The sequence below is a fragment of the Conger conger genome, chromosome 13, assembly GCF_963514075.1.
Source record: "Conger conger chromosome 13, fConCon1.1, whole genome shotgun sequence".
Taxonomy (NCBI): domain Eukaryota; kingdom Metazoa; phylum Chordata; class Actinopteri; order Anguilliformes; family Congridae; genus Conger; species Conger conger.
This window is the reverse complement of record NC_083772.1, coordinates 42814904-42835079: the sequence shown is the minus strand read 5'-3', so window position 1 is coordinate 42835079 and position 20176 is coordinate 42814904. Positions and strand designations below refer to the sequence as shown.

General features: G+C 44.0%; 1 protein-coding gene across 1 annotated transcript in view; it reads left to right on the top strand.

Moving 5' to 3' along the window:
* Positions 1–20176, top strand: part of gipr (gastric inhibitory polypeptide receptor) — a 64589-nt gene that overhangs the window by 38808 nt on the left and 5605 nt on the right. Inside the window, exons 4-13 of the mRNA XM_061218187.1 lie at positions 1673–1780; positions 2213–2334; positions 6576–6682; positions 8563–8716; positions 9836–9995; positions 11335–11395; positions 12327–12396; positions 13283–13371; positions 17478–17616; positions 19506–19547. Of these exons, the coding sequence (XP_061074171.1) occupies positions 1673–1780; positions 2213–2334; positions 6576–6682; positions 8563–8716; positions 9836–9995; positions 11335–11395; positions 12327–12396; positions 13283–13371; positions 17478–17616; positions 19506–19547 (1052 nt within the window). The remainder of the gene's footprint in view (positions 1–1672; positions 1781–2212; positions 2335–6575; positions 6683–8562; positions 8717–9835; positions 9996–11334; positions 11396–12326; positions 12397–13282; positions 13372–17477; positions 17617–19505; positions 19548–20176) is intronic.

Genomic DNA, 20176 nt, shown 5'->3' with positions numbered 1-20176 from the left:
TTTTCACACAGCAGGCTTCTGATCCTGGAAATATGTTTCTGTTTCGAAGCCTTTTTAGGAAAACACATTTTTTGTTTCTTGCTTTTATAGTTATCCCCGTATAGCAATTATAACCTCATTTAATGGCTTGCTTATTGTTGTGAGTGCTTTCTGGCTCTTTTTTGTTTGCTCTTGGGTCTTAAACAAATTCTTCTTTTTCTTCATTCACTTTTGATATGGAAAACGCTTTGTGAACTGTGCCTGAAAAGCACTGCATGAAGAAAGAATGCATTTTTTATCAGTGCTTGGAGGAGATACCCAGGGTATCGTTTTTCGAATATGTCCTTTTGGGAGACACAGTATATGACAAATATTTGTAATTCAAAACGCTTTTATCCACAGTGCCATTTTCAGAGAGGAGAGAGGCTCCATAGCGTGTGAAATAATTTCGGTCCAGGGTGCTGCCGTTCTCAAAGACATCGGTCAGATTCTTCGTCTTAGCCTAGCTGGGGGATTGATAATAATTCCCCCCAAGGAATACAGAAACGAAATTGGAAACTGTCAGTGAAATTGGCAGCAAAATTGGCTTAAGGCTGGAATCTTTTCTTTTTCTTTTTTCAATTTTTAGTAACTCCGAGCTCAATGATATTCAGATGAATTATAGATCTACCATACATTTACTCATTTGAACATCTCAACTGAAGGATGACTCTGCGATGAGCTCGATGTTTTCTCGAGTCTGGAGAAAGGGTGAGCTGAGGACGTTTTGGCAGCCACTGATCATTTCTCATGATGAAATGCTTCGGCTGTCATGCCAGAGAATTAATGGAAATCCAGCATTCATTTTGAAGCACCATAGAGTAGTATTGTTGGACACAGATTGCCTGTCGTCAAGTCTTTTTGTGTTTCTGCAGTGCTGTCTTATTAGCCTTTACATCATTTTTACTGCCACACAACCCACTTCAGATCTGCGACCTTGCTCTTTTGCGAAAATAGTTTTTTTGAAGACGAACTTCGGAATATGGTTATTTATCTCCCGCGGAGCTACGCTTGGGCACGTCAGCTCCCCCAGCCCATGACTTCAGGTCTTTGCTCATTCTGTTACGCGCTTTAACTGGGGCGCGTGAGGAGAAGTTCCTCGCTGATGTGACTCCCCCGCTGGGGAGCTTGCACAAGGGCCTCGAAGCTCAAAACCTGAAAGCCACATGCTGATTGGTGACAAGCTGACATCAGAACACTACGTAGCCCCAGGGAAGAGTTTGGAAAGGGACCGTTGAACCGTGAAGTCAGTCAAACTGCGGATTATCACTGTATGTGAAATTCAGCGCTGAGGGTATGTCTTTATTCTCTCCGCGACCAATGGACTCTAGTAGTTGCGCTATTTACAGGGAGCCTGTACTTATGTGTGTTGTACGTCCTGTAGCTTTTGAATGGACAGAAAATAACTTTGCGTCAATTTAAAACTTTCCATTTGCGCCCATAACACTGGCAGAAAAACTGCCTGTAGTTGGGTTGGAGACTGTATGAGACATACCACGCACAACACATCCGCTTCACAGAGGGAATACGTGCATGCTTATGATGCCAAAGGTGTGTGCTATGCAAATTGTGGCATGGTACAGTATGTGACATCATCCACTGGCATAGCCCCCATGCATCCTAACATGGCCGACTGTATGTTCCCCCCCTGCAGGACTATTCTGCGGCCGAATGTTCGACATGTACGCCTGCTGGACCGACGGACTGCCCAACACGACGGTCAGAGTGCCATGCCCCTGGTACCTCCCCTGGCACGATCAAGGTACCCGCGGGATGGCCCTTTCAAAACTTAAGGGTGTTACTCTGAACAAAACATAGAAGTCCCAGTATGGTGACTGACCCACCTAAAGCCCTGGTATGACCACTGACGACAAGTCTTTTACTGGGGAGAGGACATGGTCGGGCAGGGGCAGGAACGAGTACTGGGAGGTTAAAATAAGTGCCTTTATTGAAGAAAAAGTCACAATACAGAGCGTAAAAGTCACAATACAGAGCACAAAAGTCACCATACAGAGTGCAAAAGTCACAATACAGAGTGCAAAAGTTACAAGTGACTGACTCTTTGCCTCAGCAGTGCGTAAAGGCAGGAGAGTGGTTATGCTACTCCTTGGTGACTGACTCTTTGCCTCAGCAGTGCGTAAAGGCAGGAGAGTGGTTATACTACTCCTCGGTGACTGACTCTTTGCCTCTGCAGTGCGTAAAGGCTTTGTGCTTCGTGAGTGTGGGCCGGATGGGCAGTGGGCCACCAACAACACCAGCCTGACCTGGCGGGACCACTCCCAGTGCAATGCGGATGACAGCCAGCAGCCCGCACAGGTACACCCAGTGACCGCTTTATTAGGTAGACCTGCACCGGCTTGTTACATCAGCCAATCACGTGGCAGCAATGAAATGTAGATTCATGTAGCATGTAGATATCGTCAAGAGGTTCAGCTGTTGTTCAGACCAAATGTCAGAATGGGGAAGAAATGTGATCTAAGTGACTTTGACCGCGGAATGAGTGTTGGCGCCAGGCAGGGTGGTTTGAGTATCTGATAAACTGCTGTGATTTTCAACAGTCTCTAGAGTTTGCAGAGAGTGAGCAGCCAGTTCTGGCAAAAACACACTGTTAACGAGAGGTCAGAGGAGAATGGCCAGACAGTAATGCAAATATCCACACATTACAGCAATGATATGCAGTAGAGCATCTCTGAACACACCACACATCAAACCTCTAAGTGGATAGGCTACAGCAGCAGAAGACGTAAAAAAAAAAAGAAGAGAAGTCTAATAAATACCTATACTGAGTATATACTCATCGAGCACTTTTTGAGGAACATTTTACTTTATTACACCTACTTATTCATGCAGTTATCTAATCAGCCAATTGTGTGGCAGCAGTGCAATGTATACAGTCATGTAGATACAGGTCAGCTTCAGTTAATGTTCACATCAACCATCAGAATTGGGAAAAAATGTGATTTTGACCATGGAACGATTGTTGGTGGCAGAGTATCTCAGAAACTGCTGGGGCCTCATTTATAACCATTGCGTACGTACAAAAAATGGCTTTATTTATAAAATAAAATAAAAGATGAATTGGGCGTGCAATTACGGAAACTTTGACCCATGCGTACGCACATTATGGAGGCAGAGGGAAACAGCGACTCTGCAGGCAAAGTAGTGAAATACAGACAATATGTTCTAATGACAATTTCACTCATTTGGACTCCTGCTAATAATATCGCTTAATATCAATCCATGCCTCAGTAATTGTTTTGTTACCAATAAAGCACATAACCAAAAAGAAAAAAAGGATCTTTTTTAAAAAAAATTGCATAATGGACTTGGAGCCATCTATGTGGGATGGCATACTTGAAATGACCCAGTGATACATACGGTTTTCCTACACTGCAGGTGAACAGGCCAATATCAGAGCACAATTTCAGTCTGTAGGCTAGTTAAATCCCTGTGGTTTACGTCCAGGCATGCTGGTCGATTGCGTGTCATTTAAAAAAATGCTTTGGTTAAAATGAGAATTATTCATGTTTTCATCCCCTATGGCTTCTGCCTGACAGACTTGATTGGCATGTCAATACAGGTCTCTATACAATTCAATATATTTGTATGTAAAGGTAAACTTTGCCAATGCATTTTATATGGCGTGGGACAATCGTGGTTGTGAGATTAATGGTAAAATTTTCACTGAAAGCTGGAAATATTTAGCTTTCAATATCCAATGGATAAATAGCCTAATGATAATGTATTGCTTTATTTATTTTTATGTAAATGCTTTGTGCTTCGTGAGTGTGGGCCGCATGGGCAGTGGTTTGATCTGGTGGTTGTGGTTTGATCTGGTGTTAAATCCTGGGATTTAACACCAGATCTCCTGGGATTTAACGCACACGACACGACAGGTCCACGACAGGTCCATCTCAAAAAATTAGAATACCGTGGAAAGGTCCTTTTTTTCCTGTAATTTCATTCAAAAAGTGAAACTTTAATATATTCTAGATTCATTACACATAAACTGAAATATTTCAAGCCTTTTTTTTAAATCCAGTATCTCCTGTAATATCCTAATATTTTGAGATATTTCACTTTATGTGTAATGAATCTGGAATATATGAAAGTTTCACTTTTTGAATGAAATTACGGGGAAAAAAAAACTTTTCCACGATATTATTTTTTTTTGTGATGCACCTGTAATCTCTAGAGTTTGCAAAGAATGGTGCAAGAAACTAAAAAAAAATTCCAGTGAGCAGCAGTTCTGCAGACAGAAACGCCTTTTAAATGAAGAGCATCTCTGAACACACAACGCATCATAACTCTATGTGGGTAGGCTACAGCGGTAGAAGTCTAAGAAATAAGTCTAATATATACCTAATAAAGTGCTCACTGAGTGTATAGCGCAACAGCGACAAGCAAAGAGGTGATCGAACCGTTTATGAAACTGTGTTTTTGCTCAAGCAGTGAAACGTCTGTGAACATTGGCCTGCTTGTTAGCTAAGACTACTTGCTGAGTGGAGATTAACTGCCCATTAGTGTTCATGGACATTTAATGAATGTCATTTTTATAGTTACAACCATTAATGAGGTGAGATTGATTTGAATCCCTGAGCTTGACCTTGATCAGGTGAATCACATGATTTTTGGGTCCATATTACACAGTCAAAAGAGTGCGAATGATAAAAGACAGTAACAATTCCTTCTTTTTTATAGATACACTTAACATTATTACTTTGATTTATGTACGTACTTATGGGGGCTTCCTTATTAAAAATACTGTATATTTTCACAAAGCCTGTTAACCTTACCCAGCGGTTACGCACGTAGATATCTGTAGGCACGATGCTGATGAAAACGCCCTGTTCGAGGGTAACAGAGTGCCACCTGGGATTCAAACACACATCTCTTTGGTCCACAGGCCGGTTCTCTAGCCCCTACACTTCTGAAAAAACAGTGTAATTGGGATGCAGGTTTCAAGTGGATAGGTACCAGCATATTTAACACCACCAGACCCATAAAACTGGCTCCATTCCTGGAGCTGAGGAATTTAATATATTTCCCCTGCGCTGTTGACAGGCTTGAATACGCATCACTGCCACCCTGAGAGCAATGATGACAGACCGACTCACAAAACAGTCAGAGAAACGCCTCCAGCAGCAGGAACCTTCTCATAACCAAAACATTTGTCGTGGGAGAGCAAATATCTTTCAGTGCAAATCCTTTGGGAGATCCTGATGAAGGAATCATCAGCTCGGTTGGTGTTTTGTCTGTCATTAGCACACGCCTGCTCTGTGTTTCCTACAGCATATGCCTGGAGCATTTAGGTCAAGTGGATTCTCCCTGAAAGGGAGAGCCGAATCAAAAACTAATTCAGAAGAACGGAGCCCACTTTCCCTCAAATAGTATTATAACTCATCATGCATTTTAACAGAACCAACACTTCAGGTCAGGAAAATGAATCACACTGACTGAATTGCTGTAATTGAATTGTATTGGCAGTACAGCAGGCATTGACCTCTTTCACATGGGCAGCCTTACCTCAATGTTACAGAAGTTTTATGTTCAAGTGGGCTTTATGGATAACTCGCTCTGGAAATGTACCCATTCAAGAGAAAGTAACAGTAAACAAAGCCGTTTAACGTTAACAGATCACACAGGCAAAGCAGCCATTTAGCGCAGAGTCATCTCCCCGAACCTGCCCAAGCAGCCTCAGGCCTCTTCCAGCTTCTACCTGTAAACAAAACACATTAATTAATTATACCTGACTAACTCGCAACACTGGTGCGCAGTGTTACTGTCACCCATCCATACCATATAGTTATAAATTCCCATAGGTGTTGTCCTACAGCCTCATTAATACATGGCTGGATATTATTATTTTTTTATTCACTTTTTCACATTTGCAAAGCCATTTAACATTTGGTAGTTTCAATGGCTGATGAACCAATGTTAAAATCAAACCTTGCCCAGACCTTGTTCAGAGTTGCTGGCACTGTCATGTGTGAATGCTATCGACATGTTAATATAATGGATAGTCACTGATTGATGTGAACAAGAGAAGCCACTAGCATTGTCAGAAATGTTAGGAAGACAATGTTGCCTGCTTCATAAAAGCAGCTATTGATTGGTCAAAAAAACACCTGGTTAAACTAAGAACTGGATCTCCCAGCATTAGAGAAAGAGGCACACTGTATCTATTTGCATCTTGAGTCACTGCCTTCATTTGACAGATAACTGCTTTTTAATCCGATGCGGAAAAATCTGACTTGATCTTATCCATTATGGAGTTCTTCAAACTTGGCTTTCACAGAAAAGAGCAAATCTTGTACTGGTGTTTCTATGTTTGGAAGCCAGTGTGAGGCTTTGTAAATAAAATGGATGCTCTTACTCCCCTGGAGTCCCAGAGAGGTCCTTGAAAACATGCGCCCTGGCAGGCCATAGACTGGATGTCCCCCTCTGAGTGTGAGAAACGCATTGCGGTCTGATGGACCGAGAGCGCCCAGCAGGTTTGTGGAGGAGAATTGCTGAGAAAGATGTCCTCATCACTGAAAGTGCATTTCTCTCCGTAGGAGACCCAGATGATGATCTTGGCCTACTTCAGACTGATGTACACTGTGGGCTATTCCCTCTCACTCAGCAGTCTCACCCTTGCTCTCATCATCCTGCTCATTTTCAGGTAAACTGCTGACCAATTTGTGTGTGTGTGCTGGTGTGTGTGTGTGTGTGTGTGTGTGTGTTTGTAATCACAGTGTTTTGGTAATCACGTCTAGATGTAGCAGGGGTTCTAATGGGTTCTAACACTGGATACAAAGAGACAGACTGATATTTCCTGTTGATCCTAAAACACAATCTGTCCACTTGAATTGTGGAAGTGTCAGTTGGCTAGAGTCAGGGGTGAACAATCTACCGAGGGCCAGCCAGAGTGTTGCCTCTGTGTTGAGTCAGGCTCATAACTATGGGTCCACCAACTTTTAGGGTCAGAAATATCTTGATCCAATGGCAGGGTCTGATTGTGTACTGTAACCACTTCAACCTCTGACCTACTGGGTAACACTGGCTAAAGCCTGCTACTGTAGACGCAGATCAGATTGCAGGCCTCTCTGTCCAGAGGCGGTAGATACAGGGGTCAAGACTAGCCAGAGGGCAGCCAACTGATGCTAACTTTACCCAGAAACAATGAACTGTGACACTGGGTCCCCCCAGCGAGCATCTCCCCTGGTGCCCTTCTACTTTCAGTTCATTTCTTCCCTTTTGCATCCAGTCACATGTTGCATTAGCTGTACCCTGCCAACCACACGTTCCCGTTTACTCCCAAATGACCCCCAAGGATATCCAAATCACGTCAGTTTGCTTGTTAAAAAGCCGTTGAAAACAGCCTCCGCTTTGATCATGACTCTTTTCCATGATCAGTTTATAAAAAGAAGTGTACATGGAAAGTTGGAATGGCATTAGACAGACTGCAGTTTTTAATGTGGCATTTTGATGGATATTATCATTGTCTTTCGTGCTTTTCTGCCAATCTGGAATGCCCAGTCTTATTCATCACTGACTGCAGTGAGAGTGTGATATCACCCCGCGGTCAGGCTGACACCAGACCCGGGTGAAATACCCAATTCGTTTGGATTCAAATACTTTTCTTTGCCGGATTGATCTTGCCTGCTGCAATTGAGCCAACCGAGAGGACCAGAATAGGTTCCAAAATGCCAGACAAGCATAGAAAAGTACAATACAATTTTGTATTTGACCCAGGTCTGGCTGACACTAATGTGAGTCAGAGGAAGACTTGTAACCTGTAACCTAACAGGCAGACTGCTGATTGACCAGTTGGAGACGCTAGCGAGCAATGACACCCTGTAATCCCAGTTGACTGAAACCAAAGATGCCAAAGTTAACTGTGCGTCACCCAGTGGAGTTCCTGAACCGGAATGGTCCGGATTCAAATTAACGTTGTTTCCGTCTCCAGAGAGGAATGCTTTGTCTCTTACTGTAAGACAGGCGTTTTCAGACTGTGTTCTAGGGGAGCCCTGTGTATGCTGGTTTTCATTCCAACCATAATTGCAGTCCACTGAGTTGTAATGAGCTCTTAATTGTTCTTAATTAGAGACTGTCTGTTGAGGGATAATCTACCCCCTTAAGGCCACATTATTTCAGATTTTAGCTATGCACGTCAGAGTGACTAATGCTTTCATTATCTGTAGAATAGGCACATCAATCCTTCAGAAACAGGTCACTTTTTTATGTTTCAATGATCGATTAGCAGGTAAAAGTAGTGGGGTTCTAATCTGTGAAACTGTGCCAGTCAACTTGTTGAAAATGTTTAAACATTTTTGAGAAAATGTTAAAGATCTTGAGATGATCTGAAAGATCTTGAGAAGATCTAAAAGATCTTTAACACCTGTTTTAGCGAATAGATAACAAAATCAACCCTTCACAGGAGAGTCCAAGGACTGAGCTTGAAAGCCCCAGTAAGAAGACTCTTGATTTGGCCGCCTGTAAAGTTTATTTCACCTCCAGAGGAGTTTGCTTTGTCCACTGAGAAATGTGGTTCTGTCTTAGGAAGCTGAGGTGCACTCGGAACTACATTCACACCAACCTCTTCATCTCCTTCATTCTGCGAGCCATCTCCATCCTCACCCGAGACGCCCTGCTCTCGAGGGAGACCCAGGAGTTCCGGGACAACCGCGACGTGTCCAACGTGCTGAGCGATAAGGTGAAGTCCCACGTTTTTGGATGCTACGCGTTTTGGAGCTACACATTTTGGAGCTATGCGTTTATGGCGCGACGTTTCGCTATGTAGCTCTACCGGAGGGAAGCGGAGGAAATAACTTGAACTCGGAATGCAGTGTGTGTGATTCGGAGCCCAAACAGTTTTCCCTCATTAAACTCAAGGTCAGGCCACATAGAGTTTAATGAGGGATGTGTATGACAGGAATTGGATCTACAGCGTCCAACCCCCCCCCCCACCCCACCATTGATTAATTATTGCAGCCAATTGGAGCACGGTCATCTCCATGACCCTGCCGAAATAACATTCATTAAAGAAGGTTGGCTGCAGCCAGAAAGCAGCGATTCATCACAGCATGGATGCATAAACATACAAGCACATATTTCCTGCTTAACGAATCAACGTAAACATCATCATAACACACTTTCAGCACATTCTGGCTGTGTCCGAAAGTGCTTACTTGCCTACTACTGAGCAAATGTCTTGTATATTAATTATTATTGACTCAATAGTTGGCAAGTGAGCTGTTTGGGACGCGAACTCTGTGTCCTGTTTAAATAGGTTGTGTCCGAAAAAGCTTCCTAAATGCTGTGTTCTCAGAGTAAGTACGGTCTACAAAACATATTACTTGCCTGGTCTATTATCCAATGTATCCCTGAATGCAGACTGAGTACACGGGATGAGAAAGTTGTTAATTAGTTAACATTTTCTCTCAGTGGTTAATTTGTGTATTTGTGTGTTTCGCTGAGTGTATTCATGGGCAGACATTTCAGGATATAAACCATACCTTTTAGGAGGTCCCACAGAGAGGAAGAGGCAGAACCATCGTCATAATCAGAGAACAAGAGGCAAGGTCCTGATTACAAGGGCGGATGTAGTAGTAGAAACTGCAGTTTTGAGAGCGCAGTAGTTTTGACCACACTCAGTGAAACCCTCTAATACATATATCATCAATACTACATTTAAAATAAACTTTTCGCCAACTTAACGACTTTCTCGTCCAGTCTACTCAATTTACTTGTGCAATAAGCTGTTTCGGAAACAGGCTGTAGAGTGAAGGCACTGATCAACCTTCCATCTCTGACCTCTGACCTCTGACCCCAGGCTCTGTCCGGTTGCCGGGTGGCGCAGGTGCTCATGCAGTACTGCGTCGGAGCCAACTACTTCTGGCTGCTGGTGGAGGGGCTGTACCTGCACAACCTGCTGGTGCTCATGGTCTTCTCCGAGAACAGCTACTTCTCCGGATACCTGGTGGTCGGCTGGGGTCAGTACCCGACTCACGCTTCACTGGGAGTGAAGGCTGCTGGAAAACAGCTAAAGCTAGGTTTTGAAACAGCTGGTTGCTGGTTGACCTGTTCAGATCACCAGCTCCGTTGTCAACATGGCTTGACCAGCTCAAGCTATGTTTTGAAATCGCTGGTAGCTGGTAATGTCAAGCTGGTCTCAGCTGGATTTTACACCAGGAGTTTAGCCAAGGCGTAGCTGCTGTCCTTATGTGTCACACTGGCATTGTATCAGTGATGGCTTCTTCTCGTGGCTGAGTGTGGACCTGAGATGGTATTAATCAGAGTAAATAAGCACAAAGTTCATAAGCACAGACAGACACATAAGTACAGTATGATATGAATGATAAGCAAGTTATGCTTCCTCTGCTGTTCTGTCATCAATAGTTATTTTGACTATGTTTTAGATCTCCTATTGGACCACCTTTCATTTGTAATTCAGACAGGTCCACAAAACAGGTTGTGTATCTATTCTTCTTGTTTTCAAGCCTCTGTTCCACCCATGCAAATTAAGGGAAGGGCTGAGAGTGATATGTAAATCAGGAATTCCCACCTCTCGAGAAATGAATGTCATTAGCACCAAAGCAATGAAAATGTCATTCCTTGACCTTTTTGTAAAGTGAAACCTTCATTTAGGTTGGCCCGTTTCACATTGTAATATTTGTTATAACTCCTGTAATGAATGTAATGATTCAAACATCTTGCGTCACTGAGAATCATCAAACATCCAGGTGCATCTCTGAGATACATATACATCAGAACAGAAAAAGTAAACATATCTTGGAGTCCAGGTTATTATACTAATTTCCTGTTTAAAAAGAGTAACTATTCGGATTCATCTTTCCTGCTGAATACTCATTGGCCCAATGGTATGAATATTGACTTTGATTTCATACCATGTAGTTTGTGTATTTTGTTCAGCGGGAATTGCATATATAATCTGATGATTGATAATGCTGACCAATTTCTAAAATCACTATCCTAAAAATGTGTATACAGCAAATAAGGCGAATCCATCATTTTGTTTTGTCTAGTTTGTACTTTTTAAAAATGTATGGGAAGAGGAAATGTACAAACTTGCATGTCGAACTTAATTAATAATTTCTTTTTAGCAATGATATCATTAACAGTCATTATTCACAGATGTATTGTGTTGTCACTGAAATATCACTGAAATATAGCTTTTTTTTTTAAGTGATATTTATCATAGACATTAATCTTCCCGTGTTTTGGAAGCCTATGGGATTGTTGTTTATAGTGCAGTTTATAGTGCAGTGCGTTGTGCTGATTGCATGTAACTGTCTTTGTTCCCACTTGTAGGGACACCTATCCTGTTCGTCGTCCCCTGGATTGTGGTGCGGTACCTGTATGAAAACACACGGTGAGGGCGGTATGGTGTGAGAGGGGGAGGGGTGGACTACCAACACCAGCCAAATGCTATTTACCTACTATTGCATGCATGGTCATTATCACAATACATCATTTTTATCACGTTTTCAAGTGATTTTCCCCTTCCATCACTGCTTGTATTACGGTATGATTGCTGCCAGGTCGTTCTGAGATTTCATTCATGTCGAAATTGCCGTTTTTAGCCCCTTTCCACGGCTCCACAGAAATAGCACAATCGATTCCAGCTGCGCGGTGAGGAAACCGCGGGGGAACGTAATTGGTCTTACAGTGTCGCTTCGCTGCAGTGTATTACTGTGAGGGAGCGGGGACGGGGGACCAGACCCCACCGGAAAGGGAAGGTTACCCTCCAGAACGTGTGATAACCACTAATATGATCTAGGGAAACCACTAGAGGAGAAATGGCAAAACGGACGGAAAACTCCCCGGCGAAACGCCAACTAAAATAATACCGAAAACCTGGTACAACAGTCTATTTTGACTTAATAGATGAAAGAAAATAATAAAGAAAACCAGGTATGGTTACCCGAATACAGAGTAACACACCTTTAAGTCTCTAATGAAAAACCAGCCTTGAAGGCTACCTCTACCTGGCTCAGTGTCTGAAACACAAAGTAACACTCAAGCACAGTGTAGAGGGACAATGAGTCTTAAATAGGGTAGAGCCCGCCTACCAATAACACATAATTGGTTAATAATTAGACCGCACCTGGAAACCAGTTAACCAAGGTGCATGGTTAATTGAGCTCAAAAAACGATACTGCCTCGAAAATTAGTAGGAAAACCCTGACAATTTGTCACTAGAGGGGTCATCAATGACTTTCTCTAGGCACTACCCCGTTTGGAATAATTTGGACCGCTTTAAATGCTGTGCCTTATTGGTGAGTGTCTGTCTCCTCCTCTAGGTGCTGGGAGATAAACGAGAACATGGCTTACTGGTGGATCATACGGTCCCCTATATTACTGGCCATTTTGGTGAGTTTGAAACCCAGCCCCGGAATCACTTTAGTCATCCAGAAGATGGCAGAATTTGAGGAGTTTAGTTTTCTTGTGTGTGTGGTTTTTTTTATCCTTTATTTAACCAGAGGAGATCCATTGCGGATGAGTTGTGCTGAATTGGCACCAGACCTGGGTCAAATATGTAATTGTTTTGGATTCAAATACTTTTCTGTGTTCCATGGTTCTTGCCTCGTCCAATTGAGTCAACCAAGAGGACCCGAAGATGGGGTTTGCAGTTTATTATACTATATTTGGTTCCAGACAAGCTCAGTAAAGCATAGAAATGTCTTTGAATCCAAAACAATTGTATGTTTGACCCAGGTCTGGTTGATGCAAAGTCTGTAATGTCTCAAAAGCTAATGATGAGTCACGGAACTGTGTTCAGTTCTGCACAGGCTCAATTCTTTTGAAGGCCAAGACAGCCTGCAAACTTTTCCACCCTCAGCCATTACAGAGAGATGAATTCTTTCCTCTCGGTGGTGAAATTATACACTGCGATTCTTTCTCACGATTGATATTTCAGCTGCAACATGCAGGTGACTGGCATCAATCTGATTCTAAGCCAGTTCATTTCATTCTAAGACAGTGGCATTGCTGGAGTGGGGGGGGTTTGGGGGGCAGGGGCCAGTCGGGATGTGGTAGCAGGATTTGTGTGGCAGTAGGATCTTGATATTATGCAGTCATGGGATCGATTAAATCAATGGGAAAATGTACAAATGGTCAATTGTGATTTAATTTCTGTTTGCTACAATGCATGTGTGCAGGATGCAGCATTAAACCCACATGCAAGGCGCAGTGTGCTGTTGCCCTCTAATTTGATCTCTTTCTGTCTCTCTTTCTCTCTCTCTCTTCTTTTTTTCAGGTCAACTTTTTCATATTTATTCGCATCATACAAATCCTGGTCTCCAAACTGAAAGCACACCAGATGAGGTACACAGATTACAAATTCAGGTAGGACAACTTTACCTAACGTTCACTTTATTGTTTTTCATTCCACGAGGAGAATAATTGGAACTGACATGTAAAAGCCTTGTTTTAATTTCCCCCTCTTCTCCCACGTGGAATAACCTCAAACTGTAATGCACTGTCATGTCAATGGCTCCATTGCACCCCCTGTACTTGCTCAGGGAGAAGTGCAGTTGAAATGACTGTTTCCTTAGCTACAAGCCATATAGTGCTCTCCAAGGGTTCCAGCCACAACCCAAGGAGAGTCGCATCTCTGGCGATAACAGTTGGTGACCTGTAGGCCTCTGGCGAGCCACCAGGGGGTGTAATGGCAACCTGAGGAACCCAGGCCACCTTCTCCTGCCAGGAAGAAGCTGGCCCGGTGAACTCCTGCCCCGGATCAAATGACCACATAACACATTCAGTGTGTGTGTGTGTGTGTTTGTGTGTGTGTCTATGTCAAAGTGTGTTTGTGTGCGTGTGTGTCTATGTAAAAGTGTGTGTGTGTGTGTGTCTGTAAAGGTGTGTGTGTCTATGTAAAAATGTGTGTGTGTGTCTATGTCAAAGTGTGTGTGTGTGTGTCTGTGTCTTTGTCAAAGTGTGTGTGTGTGTGTGTGTGTGTGTGTGTGTGTCTATGTCAAAGTGTGTGTGTGTGTGTGTGTGTGTGTCTATGTCGAAGTGTGTGTGTGTGTGTCTATGTCAAAGTGTGTGTGTGTGTGTGTGTCTATGTCAAAGTGTGTGTGTGTGTGTGTGTGTGCGTCTATGTAAAAATGTGTGTGTGTGTCTATGTCAAAGTGTGTGTGTGTGTGTCTGTGTCTTTGTCAAAGTGTGTGTGTGTGTCTATGTCGAAGTGTGTGTGTGTGTGTGTGTGTGTCTATGTCGAAGTGTGTGTGTGTGCGTGTGTGTGTCTATGTCGAAGTGTGTGTGTGTGTGTGTGTGTCTATGTCGAAGTGTGTGTGTGTGTGTCTATGTCGAAGTGTGTGTGTGTGTCTATGTCGAAGTGTGTGTGTGTGTGTTTATGTGTGTCTATGTCAAAGTGTGTGTGTGTGTGTGTGTGTGTGTGTCTATGTCGAAGTGTGTGTGTGTGTGTGTGTGTCTATGTCGAAGTGTGTGTGTGTGTGTCTATGTCGAAGTGTGTGTGTGTGTGTGTGTGTCTATGTCGAAGTGTGTGTGTGTGTCTATGTCGAAGTGTGTGTGTGTGTGTGTGTGTGTGTCTATGTCGAAGTGTGTGCATTTAAAGGGCCGTTGTGCTCACCCTGGGGTTATAAAGGAATTCCTTTGATTCCAATTCCTGAAGCATTTGTCTTAAAAGCTTTGACACACTACACAAATAAACCAATTTCTAAAGTAAATCTCATTGTTCAAAGCTGTATTTTCTTTTTTACACTGGACTTGTATAGAAATGTTTCATGTGGAGTTACTTTGGGCGAACAACACATTTGTAACCGTTTGAGGTCTGTTTTTGTAAGATCTGGTAATGTGTTCTTTGACAACAGTGCACCACTGTTGATTTCCCACATGACCTCATCTCCAATTAATCTTCACACAAAAGCTTATTGTTTTGCTATTGAATTTTATTGCTCTTTTTTTTTGAGCCTTTGAAAAATGTTTCTGTGTGAACGTGTGACTCAGCGGCGATCTCTGCACTTTAGGTGTCCGAATCGATGCCTGTGACCTTCTGGTGCAATGTGGGGCTTTCCATCCCAGCCGTGCTGCTCTGACAGCTCGTGCATCTGGGCCCCACCCCCCTGCCAACTTTGTTATCACCAACCGGGCCTCTAAAAAATGACCTCAGTGTCGCCCAAAGCCCGGCGCACACCTGATGCACTAGCCTGAGGGTGAGCGACAGGCTATTTTCACCCCCGCAGAGCCACAGCCGGGGAGGATAGACAGTTAATGCTGATGACGGGTGCCAGTCTGTGGGCACGGGTGGCTCGAATGTCGCCGTAACCTTAAAAACCCGGGCTCGCTCTGTCAAAGCGAGCAACTGGGCACCGCGGTCTCTGATCAAAACCGGCCGGTATTAGCGGGGCACAATTGCCTTGCCGTCACCCCAGGGATATCCGATTAATTTGGCAGGGGTAGCAGTGTTCATTGCTCAAGCGACTCCCTGTTTGTGGCTTGCTCTCTGCATAGACGTATGATTGGGTCTCCTCCAGCCCCGCTCTGCATATGCACCTCTTGTGTCTGCAATGTAAACAGAAGCCGCTGGCTGAGAACATGAGCATCACTCTCCCAAGCAGAGGCATGTTTGTTCATCGTCTGCGAAAAGCATTCTGACATCCTAAATTCGGATTGGGATTTGAGATGCTACATTTTCTTTTAAATCGTCAAAAAACAGAATCTTACCCAGGGCATAATGAGGCCAAAGCCAGTGGGCTAATAATCTATAACAGTATGTCTTTGATTCTGTGGTGGCTCAGCTGTAGGGCTCTGTGTGAACTTGTGGAAATCGCTGTTTAATGGCCGAGACACCAGCCAGTGAAATGTCACACTTTGTTAAAGCCTCCTGTTGTTTTATTCATGGTGTGAATTTGATCTTCAGGAGGTACGGTGGGAGAGAACTGATGAGACTGATGAGAAAGTTGTGATTTTCACTTTATTGTACGTCTCTTTGGATAAGAGTGTCTGCCAAATGAATGTAATGTAATGTAAAGAGTGTGCTCCTTTGATTAACTTGACCCCTGCTGAAAGACCATAAATATTCCCCAAAAGGCATGACTGTGGCTTTTTTAAAAAAGGTGTTAAGGCTTTTATTGGAAAGAAATGTCTCTGTTGTATGAGAGTGGAGTGAGTGCAGCTATGGTCAGGCATTGATGTGGTTTAATGACTCGTATCACAGAGAATATTGCGATAGACACGGCCACTGAGATTACATCGGTGCGATTTTGACTGGGAGTGTATACTGCAATGGCTCAATCAACCATTGGATATTATTATGCTTTTCATCAGTCAGTGTGCAAAGGACATTCCATTATATAGAGCATTATCATAAAGTGCATCACAGAAAAGCAGTGTTTGTTTATTACAGATATGACAGTTGGCTCCAGTATAGATAGTGTCAGCCACCCCTTTCAATGTATGTCAAGGGTTACAAATATGGTACTCATACAAAGTTATTTTTTTCCAGCGAGGAAATGTAGTCCCAATCACTGTTTTTCGTCATGTTCGTTGAATGTCTTCTTCTGTTTCTGAAATGTGCCGAAGTTGGTTTATTTACTTTTATTTTGTTTATTTATATTTATTTTGTTACTATGGAAATAGATAAATAATTTGCGGCGGAACCAGGCCGGTGTGAGTCACTGCTGAGTGACTCACACGCTTACTGGAGGAGCTTCATGTCCACTTCCTGTTTCCGTGCTGCTGCACAGTTTCTGGCTCCAAAACGTCCAAAATGGCGGCGCCGCAAAACTTCAAAAATCCCCTTTTCATGTAAATATGAAATACAGTACCCCTCTTAAAATGCCCAAAGAGCTGCAAAACATGTGTTCAAAAGAAGTTGAACGTATAATTGAAATAAGCAGGCTGCTGGCTGGCTCAGGCAGTGAAGGCACCGTGCTGTGACTCCCATGGTTACACATTGAATCTGGGTCTCGTCGTTGCCGACTGGCGCCGGTAGCTCCGTAGGGTGTTGCGCAATTGGGTCCCGGAGCGTTTAGTTGGTTGGAGGTGCACATTTCATCGCCCTGTAGCGACTGCAGCTAGTCCAACGGACGCCCATGCACGACAGGCCAAAGCCGCATATGAAAGGTCCTCCTCTGACTCCACTCAGTGCAAGCTTGGCTGTGGGCAGTGGTGTGCAACGAAGCAGGCCGGCAGTTCTGTCCGTCTCATGGGAGAACCGGGGATGTCTGCGCTGTCCTGAATCACCATTGGGATCGCTCATGAATGCGGCAGCAGTTGCATTTGGAAATGGCTCATTGGATTTTCCAAATTGGCGTGGGAACTGGACAATGTCAGCTCTACTTCAGTTTGGATATTTATTCAAAAAAACAAGCAATGTATATGATGTTTCTTATGTGAGAGATTCATTCATCTGGATATGAGCGTCTGCTAAATGCCATTAATGTAATGTAATGTAAAGTAAATTATGGGTGTGTTTCTGTCTGCAGGCTGGCCAAATCCACCCTGACCCTCATCCCCTTGCTGGGCATTCACGAGGTGGTATTCGCCGTCATGACTGAGGAGCGGATGGAGGGGACGCTCCGAAATGTCAAGCTCTTCTTTGAGCTCTTCTTCAACTCCTTTCAGGTAGAGCGGCTTACCATAGAGCAGAAGAGCTGATTTGGCAGACAATCTAATCCAGACAATGTACCGCAAAGTGCATATCCATAACCAAGTAGAGTGGCTTAACATGGATATGAAGAGAGGGACAGGCAGAGTCGCTTATCATAGAGATGAAGAGAGGGGCAGGTAGAATGGTTTACCATAGAGATGAAGAGAGGGGCAGGTAGAATGGTTTACCATAGAGATGAAGAGAGGGGCAGGTAGAATGGTTTACCATAGAGATGAAGAGAGTGGAAGGTAGATGGGCAGGTAGAATGGTTTACCATAAAGATGAAGGGAGGGACAGGTAGAATGGCGGGTTGAGTGGCTTACCATAGAGATGTAGAGAGGGACAGGTGGAGTGGCTTACCATAGAGATGAAGAGAGTGGCAGGTAGCGTGTATAAGCTGTCAGAGACTCCACAGTCTCTACACCCTCACCAGGCCCCACTGTGTCTCTAATACATACACACACAGTCTCTACACCCTCACCAGCCCACTGTGTCTCTAATACATACACACACGGTCTCTACACCCTCACCAGGCCCCACTGTGTCTCTAATACATACACACACAGTCTCTACACCCTCACCAGGCCCACTGTGTCTCTAATACATACACACACGGTCTCTACACCCTCACCAGGCCCCACTGTGTCTCTAATACATACACACACAGTCTCTACACCCTCACCAGGCCCACTGTGTCTCTAATACATACACACACGGTCTCTGCACCCTCACCAGGCCCCACTGTGTCTCTAATACATACACACACGGTCTCTACACCCTCACCAGCCCACTGTGTCTCTAATACATACACACACAGTCTCTGCACCCTCACCAAGCCCCACTGTGTCTCTAATACATACACACACGGTCTCTACACCCTCACCAAGCCCCACTGTGTCTCTAATACATACACACACGGTCTCTACACCCTCACCAAGCCCCACTGTGTCTCTAATACATACACACACGGTCTCTACACCCTCACCAGGCCCACTGTGTCTCTAATACATACACACACAGTCTCTCTTGCACCAGGACTCACAAATCTACACCATCACACAGCCGCACACAGTCTGTTTTATACTGTTACAGACGCACAGAAGATCAGAAGCACACATAACAATAGCCGCTATCCGGCCAGGTCGCTGCCAAAAGGGGTATGTTGTCACACCCCCAACGACCGCCAGGTTGTGGAGCCAGAGTCTATTCTTCAGGGCACCCAGACGGATGTAAATGGGCAGTTCTGAATACACTTGTTTCCCGAATGTTTGCAAGACAAAGGAATTAGAAGTGTATTTAGGCTAATCAAATGCTCCCTCGGGGGTTCTATTGACCCTGTGAACCATTTCAGGAAGTTGTGCATGAAAGCTTTTAGATCCTATCACTATCTCTTTGTAACTCCTTGTATACTTTTAGGAAACTTAGTCAGACCTTAATCAAGATGCTAAACTGTCTCAGATTTTCTAACAAGTGGCTTATACAATGGAAAACAGGTGCTTATATAATTATCTGGCAAAGGAAACTGTTACATTGACGTGTGTGTCTATCTCTCATTTCAGTCAGCGATGAAAAACAACAAATAATTATTGAAATAACCTCTCCCTCTTTCTCTCGCAAAACACACATTCTCTCTCTGTTTGTATCTGATATACACACACATTCTCTCAATTATGATTTACTGACATTCTCAAACATTGTCACAGTTTTGCCAAATGTAATCTAAATGAATATAACAGATAACAGCAATAACCATTCACGCATGGGTGCTGTGCTCTCTCTCTCTCAAAACATGTTTTTGCAGCTGAATGAATTCAGAAAGCAGAATTTTGGCGTCACTGAGATTTCCCCCCCTCTTCTCCTACAGGGCTTTCTCGTGGCCATCCTGTACTGTTTCGTCAATAAGGAGGTAAGTGCCTGGGGCACTCCGGTGACTCACCGTCAGATCCTCGCCAAGCTCTTGCTTTCGTCACCGCCAGCCTTTCAAAACCCACCCACCTCCCCGCAACCCTAGCTGTCCGGGTCACCCCTGTCCATTCACATTAGGCTGTTCTCATTCTGAGTGACTCCCAGAGTTAACACAAGCTTGGTAGGCACCTGGCAGTCTCTGAGGTGCTGCTGGTGGGAGGATATCCTGCAGGGCCATTGGCACCCGTCAGGTTTTTTTAAATGTGTGTGCCTGGAAAGGTTGTGCCATTGCCCTCCTGTTTGGTCGTAATTGTCCTTGCGACATCCAGAGTGATATCCGCTTTTGATATCATAACAGCGACCAAAAAGTAGATGGATGCACATGGGAGGAGCATGTTTTTCGCACATTGTGTTGTGATTAACGTCACGTCCCATTTCCTGGATCTATCCCAGCGAGACTCCGGGGCAGCATGTAGCCTCGTGGCTAATGTGCCTGACTGGGACCTGGAAGGTTGGTGGTTCAAGCCCAGACGTAGCTGTGATAGGATCCGTGTCGCTGAGCTGTTGGGACCTAGAGCGAGGCCCTTAACCCGGCATTGCTCCAGGGGCTTAGTCTAATCAACTGTAAGT